At 39.9% G+C, this 13,347-nt stretch overlaps 1 protein-coding gene across 3 annotated transcripts in view; it reads right to left on the minus strand.

Moving 5' to 3' along the window:
- Nucleotides 1-11,314: 11,314 nt before the first annotated feature.
- PREX1 (phosphatidylinositol-3,4,5-trisphosphate dependent Rac exchange factor 1) overlaps nucleotides 11,315-13,347 on the minus strand; it is a 152,707-nt gene continuing 150,674 nt past the window's right edge. For 2 of the 3 annotated variants that reach the window (XM_040650942.2, XM_040650941.2), the window contains exon 40: nucleotides 11,315-12,175. In XM_040650942.2, the coding sequence (XP_040506876.1) occupies nucleotides 11,974-12,175 (202 nt within the window). In that variant the 3' untranslated portion in view covers nucleotides 11,315-11,973. The remainder of the gene's footprint in view (nucleotides 12,176-13,347) is intronic. The other variant, XR_005841273.2, reaches the window with a different exon arrangement.

Genomic DNA, 13,347 nt, shown 5'->3' on the forward strand with positions numbered 1-13,347 from the left:
GACTGAAGCTATGTTTATTGACAGATTTATTTTTTTATCCTGCACCTTGACAACCAACAAGATTAGAGGCCAATTTGGAAAAGTCTCAGCACTTAAGTGAGGGGTCACATTTGCTGATGCCCATGCTCAGGTTGAAATAACATTAGCTGAAAGTTAGGGTAGAAAAAAATTGATGTTGAGTGTGAGCATGATTCTGATTTCCAGATGTGGGGAATTTTGTGTTCTACAATATAACAGGAGATGTACATTTGGGGTAAATTGATGTAGATATCATTTTATTGGATGAGATATCCAGTAGCTTGCAAGTCATGGACCCTCATGGGGTTTAAATTTTTAATATAGGATTGCTGTAAATATAACCTCTGTCTAGGATCAAGGAAGCAGATAGCAAGTGTCTGGACAAAACTGCAAAGGTTTAGTTTCTGTAATGAACAAATGAAAAATGAGAATTATTTTTGATAATTGTGGAATAGATAACAAAATACTGAAAAATGACAAGCTTGGAGCACAATTCAAATTACAGTAGTGTCATAGATAGCTGATGAATATGCAGATTAGCTTGCAATAAAACAGCAGTGGGCAACAGCTTTTTGGAGCTGCTCATTTTGCCTGCTATTCCTATTATTTCTGACATGCTCACGTTGTGCTGTGGCACCCATCTTCTTAAATTTCATTCCAGGTATGCACATGTTCAGGATTAAGCAGTCTTCTCAGGATCTTAGTGAATGTCTCAGTTCCTCCCTTTTCTCAAAGACAGCTTTCAGAATAAATCAGGCTGCAGTACAAGGATCTCACGTTCTCTGTGAGCATCCACACAAGGATGTGCAGAACCAGCATGTGCTTAATTTGCATGGTACTTAAAAAGGACAACCTTGCAAGCTCCAGATTGATGATTGCCAATCTGAACAACACAATGACCTCCAGAGTTCAGTATGTACTGTAGCTCTGCTCATTAGACTGGGATACATTTACATGATTTTTTTCCCAAATGTTTTGCTCAGGGTTTTCTGCCACAAAATTCTGAATATCAGCTTTTGAAAATGCTGACACTACAACCTCTTTGAGTAGTCTGCCCCAAACAGGGCTGTGGCTGACACAAAGAGCTTAGATAATGTCAGTCTGAAAAAAAAAAAGAGGTGTTGGTTCTGTTTGGGGTGGTGTTGATAGAAGGAGTTAAAAGTGAAAAGGCAGGGATAAATACTCATTCTATGAGAATGAAATGGCAGCAGAATCAAATTGAAATCATTGCACTTACCTATAGAAATTAAAAAAGCAAAGATGCAAAGACAGTTCTATTCTAACAGACCTTACTTACGCACTCTGTCCTGCAGAACTCTTTGGAAATCTACAAGGTATAATTTAGAGAGGGACCTTTGCCTTTTCTTTCATTGGCACACTGGTGTTGACTAACTTGTGATGCATATTTGTAATGATGTAATGAATATATGATGCAAAAAATCTCTCTCATGGAGCTTCTGTGATCTCTTGGCCAGGAAAGTCCCACTTTTGAAATGCAAACTCTTCTAACTGGACAAAGGGGAAATGTTATATCCCCCACTCATTCTGCCTGGTTCTCCGTTGGATGTATAAGCATATATCTTGGATTGGGATTACTGGAGCATCATTAATTATACCTCACATGGATCTGTCAAGGTAATTTAATAAATTTATGACACTCACGTTTCCAGAACAAATATGATTTGGGGATGTGATTGTCATTAATACATTTTAATAGCCATAAGAAATTCACTGCATCTTTCAGCAGTCCTGCCTGGATATTCCCTCTGCAGAATGTTTATAGCTTGAACAAAATGAAGGGAACAAACAGACTTTCAAAAAGATTTGGTGTGTGTGTGTGTGCATATGCATTTTGAAAGCCAGAGAATGAGATTTTCAGACCTAAGCATAGAAATTCCGATGCTGTTTCAAACAAAGTTCAGGATTGATGTGAATAGGGTGACAGGTTGGCTGACACCAATGTGAAAAGGACTCAGGGAACACACCCCGTAAAAAATGTAAGGAGAATGCAATCAATGATGTGATCTATCTGGAAGTTTGCAATGGGGGAAGGATGCAAAGGGGCAGTAGCAAAGCAGAGTGCTGCTAAGCTACATGTTTGCAGGCACAACACTGTGCTCTCACATACAGTGTGTTTTATTGTGGAGGTGCCTGGGGGAAAGGTGATTCCTTTGGCATATCTTCGTTCTTCCTTATGCACAAGCTTCTGAGCACGTTTCCACAAATCACATTAACATACAGCTGCTGAATGGCAGCTAGAAGCGTGTGGTTCTGTTTGCAATATGCAGATGTGATTAGCGCTAAAAATACCTAGCTGAAAGATCAGGAAGCTGTGTGTGTTTTTCAATTATTTAATCTTTCTTTTAGAAACAAAAGAAAGAGTGCAAATAACAACAGAAACGAGGAAAGAGAGCTATATTCCTTGCATTATCTGCAATATAATATTATTTACTTAGCACTCGCGGTCTGCTTTCTGACTTTCCTCCCCTTCCCCTACACTCCCGGTCTGCATTTCTGAGCACTCAGTCCAGCTCTCTTCCCTCTGCGCAGTGAATTATCGCCATCTCCTGGCCAAGGGGCGGCTGAGTAACAAAACGCGTCCCCCCGCGGTGAGCCGCAGCCTCCCGCCGCTGGCAGCTGGGAATTCCCGAGGGGATCCACGTGGGTTCGGTGCGGGTCATCCGGGTGTGATCATACGTACAGTTTACCTGACTGCCCGGGGAACAGAGGGATGCTGAACTCTTCGTAGGTTGGCAGTCCAGCCCGATGGATCCAGACTGACTGAGCTGAGATCGGCACGTGGATCTGTTGTTGGCTTAATGTGTGAGCTGAGACTAATCAATGATGCGTTCCATAAAGGGAGGACAGTTTAAGCATTCTTTCATTAGACTGTTACAGATCAGCAATTTGTATCATCCCCTTATGTAAAATCTCTAATTCCACATCTACATGAAAGATTTTTTTTCGCAAAAGTTGATGCTTCTTCTCAAGAACAAGATTAGGAGCAGTATTAATCTTACTTCACTATCTCCATTTATATTTATAATGAAGGACCATCGTCTTTTTATCCTCCTCATGTAATCTATGGGAATTTCAGGATAAAGGGCTTTGTGTTTAATGTTTTTCATGTTCTTGCTTCTTAAAAAGCACAGGGTAATTTATGGGCATTCTTTCACATGCTCAGCAGGCCTCTGCTCATCCCATTAACTATTTCTAGTAAATAAATGATCTTGGAGCATTTTGTTATGCCCTGAAGATGAACATGTTTATATCATGTGTATTAGCCAAATGTTCCATAATGCAGGAAAAAACAAATGCAGCAGAACAGATGATCTTAAAGAGCCTATCACCAGGAAATTCATTTAGAAGAAATCAAACCTGACCCTGCTAAGATTTTTTTTACTATTACCAACTTGAATAGCTGAGCGAGATGAATGCAGATTAAGGTTTTGATCTGTCTTTGATATAAAGCCTGACAACAGCAAAGTAGGAATGGCAGCAGACTTAATCATGGCTTTCGCCCACATTCAGCAGACCAGCAGGGCACTCATTTCAGAGACTCATAAGATTATTCTTTTCCCCCTGTGAAATCCTCTTGCTGCTTTCTGGTTCACTGGCAGCATCTAAAGATTTGTTCTGATCTGATGTGGTGCGACTAACAAAAGAACTCTCTCTGGAGCTCATCAATTATAGAGTTTGCAAAAGATTTCACTTCTAACCTAGTAATTGATCTTTAAACTCACTTCAAAACAACACTTGCCAATCTTGCTGAGCTGGAAGTCAGTGAAAGAAGATTATACTTGTTTTCCTGTTCCGTTCTATAGCACCCTGCTTTTCTCTTGTTCAAAGGTTGAAACCAGTGAAGACAGGGATGATTTTTATCCTGATGGTTTTCATCCTTCAAGCTTAGTGTCAAGGCTGTACTTCACGAAATCTCTAAATGTTATGGGGCTCTACAGTGTCCTTTCTGTGGAAAGAGAAGTCATGGTTGCTATAATCTTTCTAGAGGGTCCTTCACTCAGCTTCCCCTCCCCTCCTCTCCTCTCCTCTTCCTTTCACTCCCTTCAGCATTCCCCTCTCCTCCCCCACATAAAACTGAATGAAGGCTGTGATCTCTGTACAAATAACAAATACCACCAGACAGCTTTCTCACTGCCTTAGGTGGAGGCTTCTCTGTCCACAAGCAGAGCTGATAGCATAGGTTAGCTGTGTGCTCACTGTACATACTGTCACAACTTCAGCCAAGTTTACCAAACAGCATTCAGTGGTGGGATAAGTGGGGAGGCCTCAAGCTTCACATCGGAGCAGATGAGAAATGCTTTCATGAACTGCTGGTTCAGACATGGGGCATTGAGCTGCAGCAGACAGGCAATGGTGAGCTCCTGGCAAGGGAAATATCCTTAGCTGCCAACGGCCTTCATCACAAAGTAGTGTCTATGGCTGCATCCATCAGCTGGCTCCAGGAAACTCTTCTCTTTGGTACAGCATCTGTGTCCAGATTCCAGAAAGGTCACTAGCAGGTCTTACTGAAGTACCTCTGAGTGGGATTGCCCAACACAGGGAAGCCAGTACAACAGCTTGTTGCTGCTGGAAGGACAGAGGATAGCCTGCTCCCTGCTCAGTGCTGTCCTGTCGCCTTGTACTGATGCACTGAACCTTGCCTGGAGCTGATTCAGCTTGCTAACTGAGCAGGAAACACACCAGTGAAAGGATAAATGGCTTTCTGCTGAGTTAGCATGTTGAATAAGCTCACAGAAAAGTCTAATGCGTGCCAAAGCTGGCACAGAACGGGGCAGGAGCCATACAGCAGGGCCTCTTCTTTTGGCTGCAGCAGCATCTCTCCATGTACACCGTGTACCCTTGCTCTTTGTTAGGCAGCCAACACATTGGACCTTGTGTTTCAGCATACATCAACTACTTTTCCAAGCAGTATCTAGAATCAAATTAAGGGATTTTCAGGGAACCAAATTAAGTGGGCAGAAATCTGTTGGTTGCTGTTTAAGTTTTGTTTAGGGGAATATTAAACAGAGCTAAGGATTTCAGTGGTTCAGGCTGTTGTGGGAAGTACCAACCTATCCCTTCTCCCTCTCATATGTGTGGAGTGATGATGTTTCATGGTTCTGCAAAAGTTTCTATTGAAAATCTCTTCTGTATAAGATAAAATATTGCAAAGAAAATATAAATAAGAAAAAAAAAAAGATGGTTATTTATCTGGCATATTTTCATCTTTGTTCTACAGCATCTCAAATTCAATCATACTGCAATATTCACTGCAGAGTTGAAAAAGCTGTATACAGGGTGATCAGAATGCGGGGAACCAAACTCTCCTCTCCCCATACTGACTATACTTTCACTGTTTTCAGTGGGGATACATTTTAGAAAGAATTAGCCAGAAACTTTTTAACTCCCTGTTGGTGGATTCATTTGTTGATGGGATTAATTGTTGATTAAGGACTGATTCATCAGCATGATTTTAATTTCTATATCAAATAATCATTCTTCAGCTGAATTTGACAGGAAAAAAGGCATCCTCAGAGGGTGCTGTGAAGTTCTTATCTCTTATGTTTGTGTTATTTTTAACTGGGGTACCAAAGGAAGTCTCAGTCTTCTCTTCGACTGTCCCGTGTTCTTCAATATTTTGTGGAAAAGGGGAAAAAAATTCAAGTGATTAAAACATGATGTACCCTTTTAGCCCTGCTCCTTCTGAGACTTTTAATGTTCTCGTTTTTTATTACAGGAGCTGATGAACTGTAAGTGATTGGGAAGAGAGAATAGATTGTGCACTTAGCCTTACCATCTAACTTAGTTAATCTTCCAAAAAGCAATTTGTTCCAACTGGTAACTGCAGTGAGTTTAATGGAACACAGGGTTAGAGGGAGAACCTTGAAACAAATGCTCTCTGTCTAAAGGCCAATCAATAACCGAATAGTTTGACCATCCCAAACCTTTGTCACTTTAATGTAATTGGAGTGTATGGAAAAGACATTACATTTCAGCACCCACTAGCACCAACCTCCATCTCTGGTGATACAACTCTGAATGCATTCAAGTCATCCTCTTGTAATAATGTGAAAGCAGTAGGAGTAGAGGTTTGTGTTGTCTTTTAAATCTATTTTGAGGGATTTTGCAATTTCACACAGATTGCAGTTTGCTGCGTATATTAGTTTTGGGACACACATGGAACCTCTCAGTATGTTTGAAGATTTTTATGAGCCAGTATGTCTAAAACTAATGAGGCTGAGCATGTTTGAAGCTAGTTGTGGGGAGTCTCTCCAGCAGTCCATCATCTGTGGTTTCTCCAGATGAGCAATTGGGGAAAAAAATAATATTACTGGGGATATTATGCAATAAATCACATGAATGGCAATGTGCAAAAAGATATGAACGTTGAAACTCATATTTAATAATCACTCTTAATAGCAATCATTCAGTTGTATCGATCAGAAATAGCTTTCTAAAAACAATTTCCTGTGCTTGCTGGCGTGTTTGCTTCTTACTCATACTAATAAGTGGGAAAATTCATTTGGAGGAGGAGGCTTCATTTCCTTTGGCTTTCAAAGGTTAGAAACAATTTCACATCTGTTTGAGTGCCACTCGGCTGCAGTAAGAATGATGCTGGGAGCACCAGTTTAAGGCAGTTGCAGCTAACTCACCTGTTCTGCCATAGAGTGCCTGTTCAAACTTTTTCCACCCTTGCTACATAGAAAAGCTGAGTTTTATATGTGTGTTTGTTTTGGAAAGTTCATTATTATAGACATGTATATATAGCTGTATGGATTATTCTTTTGAATATAATGAATTAGCTTCAACGTCTTACCGACAAGAACATGCAATTTACCCCAGAGGAGCTAACAGAAAACTGACTTCTTTTCTCTCTTTAGGGATTCCAACTACCCCGGGCAGCACTGAAAACATAGGCTAGAACTCTTAATGCATTCTCCTTTCAGCTTTATGTATGAGCAGCATAATTGTAAAGAGGCATTTAGTATTTCTTTGCTTAACTGCTTTTTTAGTTTTAATTCCTCACTCCCTGCCTTTCTGCAAAGTCTGATGGTGCAAATTTCAGATTCACAACAAAAACAGAATTCATTTGGCAGAACGCATTTGCCATTTTGTGACTTTCCCTGAATATTAATCCATTGTAGTGTATTTTGAACTGCAGTTTTAACTGCTGGCTGGTACTTGGCTATTCTGGGAGAAGAAAAGCCTAAAGGACTGTGTGCTGACCACCGGGCACTTCTGAGTGCTATGAGCAAGGTGGCTCGGGCCAGCAGGGAAAGCCTCAGTCTGGAGAAGAGAGGAATCCTGCTCCCTCCTTTCCTGCCTTAATACAGTCCTGTCATTTATTTCTCTATATGTAAATTCTCCACATAAGTACACAGCCTCTGTTATTACTATGGATTGCTAACAGAGCTAGGCTGAAATTGTAGCTTAACTTCTGCTGCTGCTTGGAAATTTGGGAATTTGCCTGGAACCTTTATCAAGAAGAATCATTCTTAACTGATATTGTGGTTTTGCAATTCATGGCTATTTGTTAACTCTTCCCACCCGCATACTTTTGTGTCTGAAAAAAGCCTGTTATTTCACTTGAAGGCAGTAGGATTTTCACTTGCTGCTGCTGAATACTGATATTCCCATGAGTTTTCATATATTTCTACAAGTATCCACAAATAAAAACTATCTAGTAATGAGGAATGAAGCTAAACATACATAGCTTTTATTCATCACTCTGTGACCAGATTTTGATAGTTGTGGCAGATTCTAAACAGTATTTCTGATTTGTTTTTATGGGAAAGCAAACCAAAACAAAACAATGAGCTAAAGGAAACTCACTTGATAGAGGGAGAAGCCCAACAGGAAGCTTTCTGGGGGATATATGGAGAGGCAAGAGGAGGAGCAGGCAGTGTGATTTTAAAGCAGTGGGCAGAGGAAGGCAAAGCTCCTATGGAAAGGATTTATTTTATGCCGTGTAAAAATGCTTGTTTGCAGATTCTCTAGATTCTTCAGGAACATTTGGAGGCCTAAACCATAATGATAATTCCTATAGTATTTAAGACCTATGAGGACTGGGAATTAATAAGGATTTACCATGGAATTAATAAGGATTTCTGCTACTATTTCCCACCGATTCTGTTGTTCCAGTTTCATTATGATTGCCTCTGAGCTCACAGCCAATGTTTCCAGAGAATGGAGCAGAAACACTGGGATGTTTTCCCCAGCTTGTGTGTCAAATTGAAAGCCTGACCTCATACATCCCATATCTAATTTATTTTTCATGTGACCAATATTATACGTTTACTGATGTTGAATTTTAGTTCCCATTTAATCACATCTGCTGCTCATTCTTGGGAAATTTTTCAGCAGCCTTTTTCAACTGTGTCTGTATTTTGCTACCCTTTGTCATTTGAATTTTTTACACAAGTCTTTTACCTCCATTCTTCCTTTCAAATCATTGGTGAGCAAGTCCTGGCAGAACCCAACGCAGATCCAAGAAATGCACTGCTGGTAACCCTCATCCCATGTGAAAACTTCCACTAGTTTCTCATCTTTCAGGTGATTTTAATGCAGCCATTTCAGTTAGAATTATATCTCACAGAGCTTGTTCTCATTTTCCATCTGTACAGTGGATAAACAGTACTTCCTGCTTTATAGGGACACTGTGAAGATAAAGATATTTCAAGATTACTGCGAGTTAGTCTGAAAGTACAGTCAGAGAGGAGCCAGATGCATGGAGGGCATGAAGGCAGCCCAGAGGTGACAGCCATGCACATGAGGATCTGGGAGACACTTCCAGGTCTGGTAATACAGATAGATCCCCAATGAAAGATGTTTATTCCACTGTGAGATTGAGCTGAGGCAATCACTGGCTGCTAAATGTGGAGGAATATGTTGGCACATAAGGATTGTTTGTTGTAAAGGAGGTGTGAAAACCCCACAGATAATGAACAGTTGGGAAACTTCTGTTGTGAACTTTGTAATTATCTCCTTTTTATAAAAATAAGCTAACCACAGCCATGGTCTGTGCTGCATCTCAGACCCTGGTGGAATTCTCTAATGGGAAATTTTAATAAATGTGGTCTACAAAGCTCTTCTGGTTAATGATATTATACTGGCTCCTGTGATTTATCACCATCTGTTAAATTCCTTTAAAAGGCAATCAAATTGCCTTTTAAAAAGTTAGTTTGCTTTAAAAGGTAAAAATACTTCAGATACTTTCCTAATTTCTTCCCTGTACGCAAACAAGCTCTGTAAGGTAGCTGTGATTTGTGAAGTTCTGCACACACAGACAGGAATTCGGTCTTTGGGTGAATGTTTGGTCCATGCTGTTTGAAAAACTGAACATTTTTACGTTAGCATATGCAGATCTGTGCTGGGGTTATGTGTGCTGTGTAGCATCGAGATTCCACCGAATGTATGGAAACTACCCTTGATTTACACCAAACAGGCAATAGAAACAAGGCCCAAGGTTTGTTATTTCTTGCAGCAAGACACAATAGTTGTTGGATTGGCTGTAAAGTTGCTTATTATTTCACAAAACTTTAATTTAAAAAAAAAAAAACCTGAAAAATAAACCAGAGCTGAGTTCATGTGGAATCAGAGATAAATGAGGCATCCTTTCCAAATCACTTTCCACACAATGTATTCATATGATAGCTTCATTAACTTTGGTGCAATAATTTGCAGATAAATTCCGTCCCAAAAAAGCAAGTATTCAAGCACTGCTAATAATCCGAGTTAGGCTTTTGCACATTAAAATTGTGATAAAGCCATACTAATTATTTTGAATTATCTTGAGATGAAAATACGTCACTCATGTAGGTAATTATGTAAGTAATTTAAACCTGATTAAATAATAATGATTCCTTGCTCATCGCCTTCAGAGTGCTTATAACCAAATTTAATTTTAAGCAGGATCAAGAAAATAATCACTTGATTCAAACATTAATTACTAATTTTAATTCTAATTCATTAAAAATTGACTTTTTTTTTTTTTTTTTTGCGGACTCTGCAGGGCATTAATTGACATCTTGCAAAATGAGTCATTATTTTGGCATGCAGAACCATTTTTCAGACAGTGAATCGTGGCTACCAGGGATTGTGAAGGAGCTCCAAGGGAGCTTCCATTTAGAAAATGCAGCCCGCTCAGCAGCAGGGCGGCTCCTGTGCTTGTGACTGAAGGAGCGGCTGTAACACAGCTGTCCGCAGCACCCAGGGGGCTGCTAACTACCTTTAATTACTGGCAGGAGGGGTGAGCTGCGCATGAACTGACCTAAAGTAAACAGCTTTGCCGAGACAAATGCTACAGGATAGGAAACAGTTAAAATCAGTTCAGAAGTGTAAGAATTGGGAGTTTCATTACTTTTTTTCCAGTCAAATCAGAAATTGACTTACAACCTCAGCAATTGGTTCAGGATGGAGTGTTGGTAGGTGTAGCTTTTTTCTTCTGGGTGGTGGGATGGTTTGTCTAGGCCAGATAACCACTCTTCAAAAAAAAAAAAAAAAAAAAAAGGGTAGTTTTGGACTGCAGTTCCCTTTGGGATAGGACTGCATTTTGGTAGTAACTGTGAAACCCAACAGATAAGCAGTCCTATGTGATATATTAAAAGTCACATTAATATGGCAGTAATTTTTCTCACAGTGGATTTTAAGCTCCAGAGGGATTGTTATGATCATTATCTGATGTACAGCACAACCTAAGATTTCACCGTGTGCTCCTTTAGCAATTTCAGAAGCTCACTTGTGGTCTCTCAAATTATATGCTTTTCAAGATTCAAATGGTCAGAACTGCTCCTAAGGAGTTGGAGCAACGTTCCATCAGTTCTACGCTTAGGAATGTTGATATTCTACCTTTGTTTTCACTCTTCCCAGTTTCACCCTCTTGTTCTTCTCTTCCACAGAGAACTCATTTTAATCAAAGAACTGGACGTAGCTTCTGCTATCAAAACTCAACAGAGCTACGATTTTAACAAGGAGTCATTTCTTTTGTGAAGAAAAACCAACAAAAAGGTAATTTTTACTCTTTTTTGCTCCATACAGAAGGTATTATTTTGTACTGATCTTAGAATGCTGTCAGTCTTCACGAGATGTTGAGATAAGGACAATATAACTAAAAATACAACCTGAAACACGCGGTACAGCAAACCCAATGTCCAAACATCATCTTTCTCTATCTGAATTATTTTATTGTGTCTGTGTAGGGACCAGTGTATGAGCTGGGTTCCTGGAGTGTTATCCTCTGTTGAAGAAGCAAAAGTGTGATGCATTGGTGGAATTGTCAGTGTAAAACAGAGCAATCTATGCAGGACAGATAGACCTTTATTTTAATAGAAAGCTATTTGTAAGATGAAAACAATTAAATCACTGAGGAGTACTCTCAGCCTTTTATGAGCACAGGGCAACAGTAAAAGTGCTGTATAAACACTGAAGATTAAGGCCATACATCATCCATAGCAAAAAACTGTCTAGCATAATGTAGTGTCCAGGTAGAAACAGGGTGAAGTAGAGAAGTATAATTGTCTTCTTCCCAGAATTTCTTCTTGTATACCTGTGCTTACAGCAGATGGGCAGCTCCAGCCTGGCAGATTTAAAATCTAGTTCTCCTTGTAGAGGAAATTTGGAAGCAAATGGCCTCTGGGGTGTCCAAGTTCTGGTCTGGTTGGGCTGCAGCTGGCTCCCTGTTGGTGATCGCAGCAGCTGGTGAGCTGAGAGCAGACAGCAAGCACAGCACAGTTGGTTGGCAGGCCTTTAGCATTGCCCTTTGGCATTTTCAGCAGCAGCAATGTGCCTCCTGATGAACCACTGTTACAGGTAGCTTTTCCTTTGCACCAGTTCTGTGCTAGCCATAGGTGCAGTTAGAACTGGTGGTACTATTAGAAGTTCTAGTTCTGAAGCTTCTCTGTTGGTATTTGTTCTTTGTTCAAGACAGCTTATGAATCCAGGCTACTGAACGTGCTGCTAGGACTTGTAAGGCAAAGAACTGGCGAAGTCACAGTCCCTGCCTCTCTGTCTCTGCTGAGCAGTAACATGAAAAAAATGCAGACATCTTAATTGATTTCCAGTAAGCAAGCAGTTAATTCCTTCTCCAGTGACTAGCTGATTGCCCAGGTATCTGGGATTGAATGAGAAAGCAGGCTGTAGAGTAAACTGGTCAAATTCACTAGGGAAAAGAACAGGAAATTCATAAAAAAACAATGGCAGTAAAGTGGGAAATGGAGATGAAAGAACAGAGAGGGCTCTTATGTTGAGGAACATTGGGCTAGGAATCTTAATGCAGATCTGTAAGATTACTTCAGGGTAAGATTAATTCTGTGTGTGATCCACACCAAGCTGTTTCTTAACTTGAATTCCTAATGTCTGTTTATTTTTCTGATTTTCCTTTTCTTCCTGTGTAGGCTTTTTCTGTAGAACAACCTATGAAACACAATACTTCTCTAAAAACTGGAGGAGTGACCACATATCTCTGCATAACTTGTCAGGGAAATAGGGGAGGTCTGTGCAAACTTCCTCATTCTTTGGTATATGTCATTTTTCTCCAGAATAAAATACTGCTTGGACAGTAGCTCATTATTTATTGCTTCTATCTTTGGCATGTTGACATAGTTTGCTTCTCTTCGGTTTCTGTTCCAGTGTCATATATTTTCTTGCAAGTGCAATGGAAATAAAACCACTATTCAAACCAATGTTAAATACTAGAATCTTGTCCTTGCCTCATAACGTTCAGGCTACTGGACTTTCAGAATGTAAGAAATTTGCTAATGCAAATAACAGGACAAAGCAACTTTATTTTCCGCCACAAAGGATGTGCAGGATACAATGGGTTTTGAATTTCTCGTTTGACAATGTTTCTCTTTATTGCTGTGAAGAGAGGGAAACCCAAATGATTGTATGTTGATCAGAAGCATGAATGAGGGGACTTAGCTCTTATGTTATCCTCTTTTTTATTGGCAAGCTATTGAACCCTTTCAGACGTGCACATTTAATTTCTTCAGCAAGTCTTCCAGTGAATAGAATGTCTGCCCAAATGCAAGCCCCTGGATAGACTGGAAAATGACAAGAGTTCCCATGCTAGAGATAGCAGAGAGCACTAGCAATCTAAGTAGATCAGAGGCAGAAGGCATTTAGGAGTAAAATAAGTTGATTTGTGAAGTCTGGCTGGCTGTCCAGAATTTCCTCTTACCATGCATTTAATGCCATACATACACCATGGAAATAATATACTTTGTCACCAATTTTGATGTTCTGAATGCAAATTTGAGTTTAATACTCGGAGGGAAGGCTCAGAGTTGTTCTTTTACTCAAAGGAAATTTTACAATTTCAGTTGAGATTAA

Source organism: Gallus gallus, chromosome 20, assembly GCF_016699485.2.
Source record: "Gallus gallus isolate bGalGal1 chromosome 20, bGalGal1.mat.broiler.GRCg7b, whole genome shotgun sequence".
In the NCBI taxonomy this organism is placed as follows: Eukaryota; Metazoa; Chordata; class Aves; order Galliformes; family Phasianidae; genus Gallus; species Gallus gallus.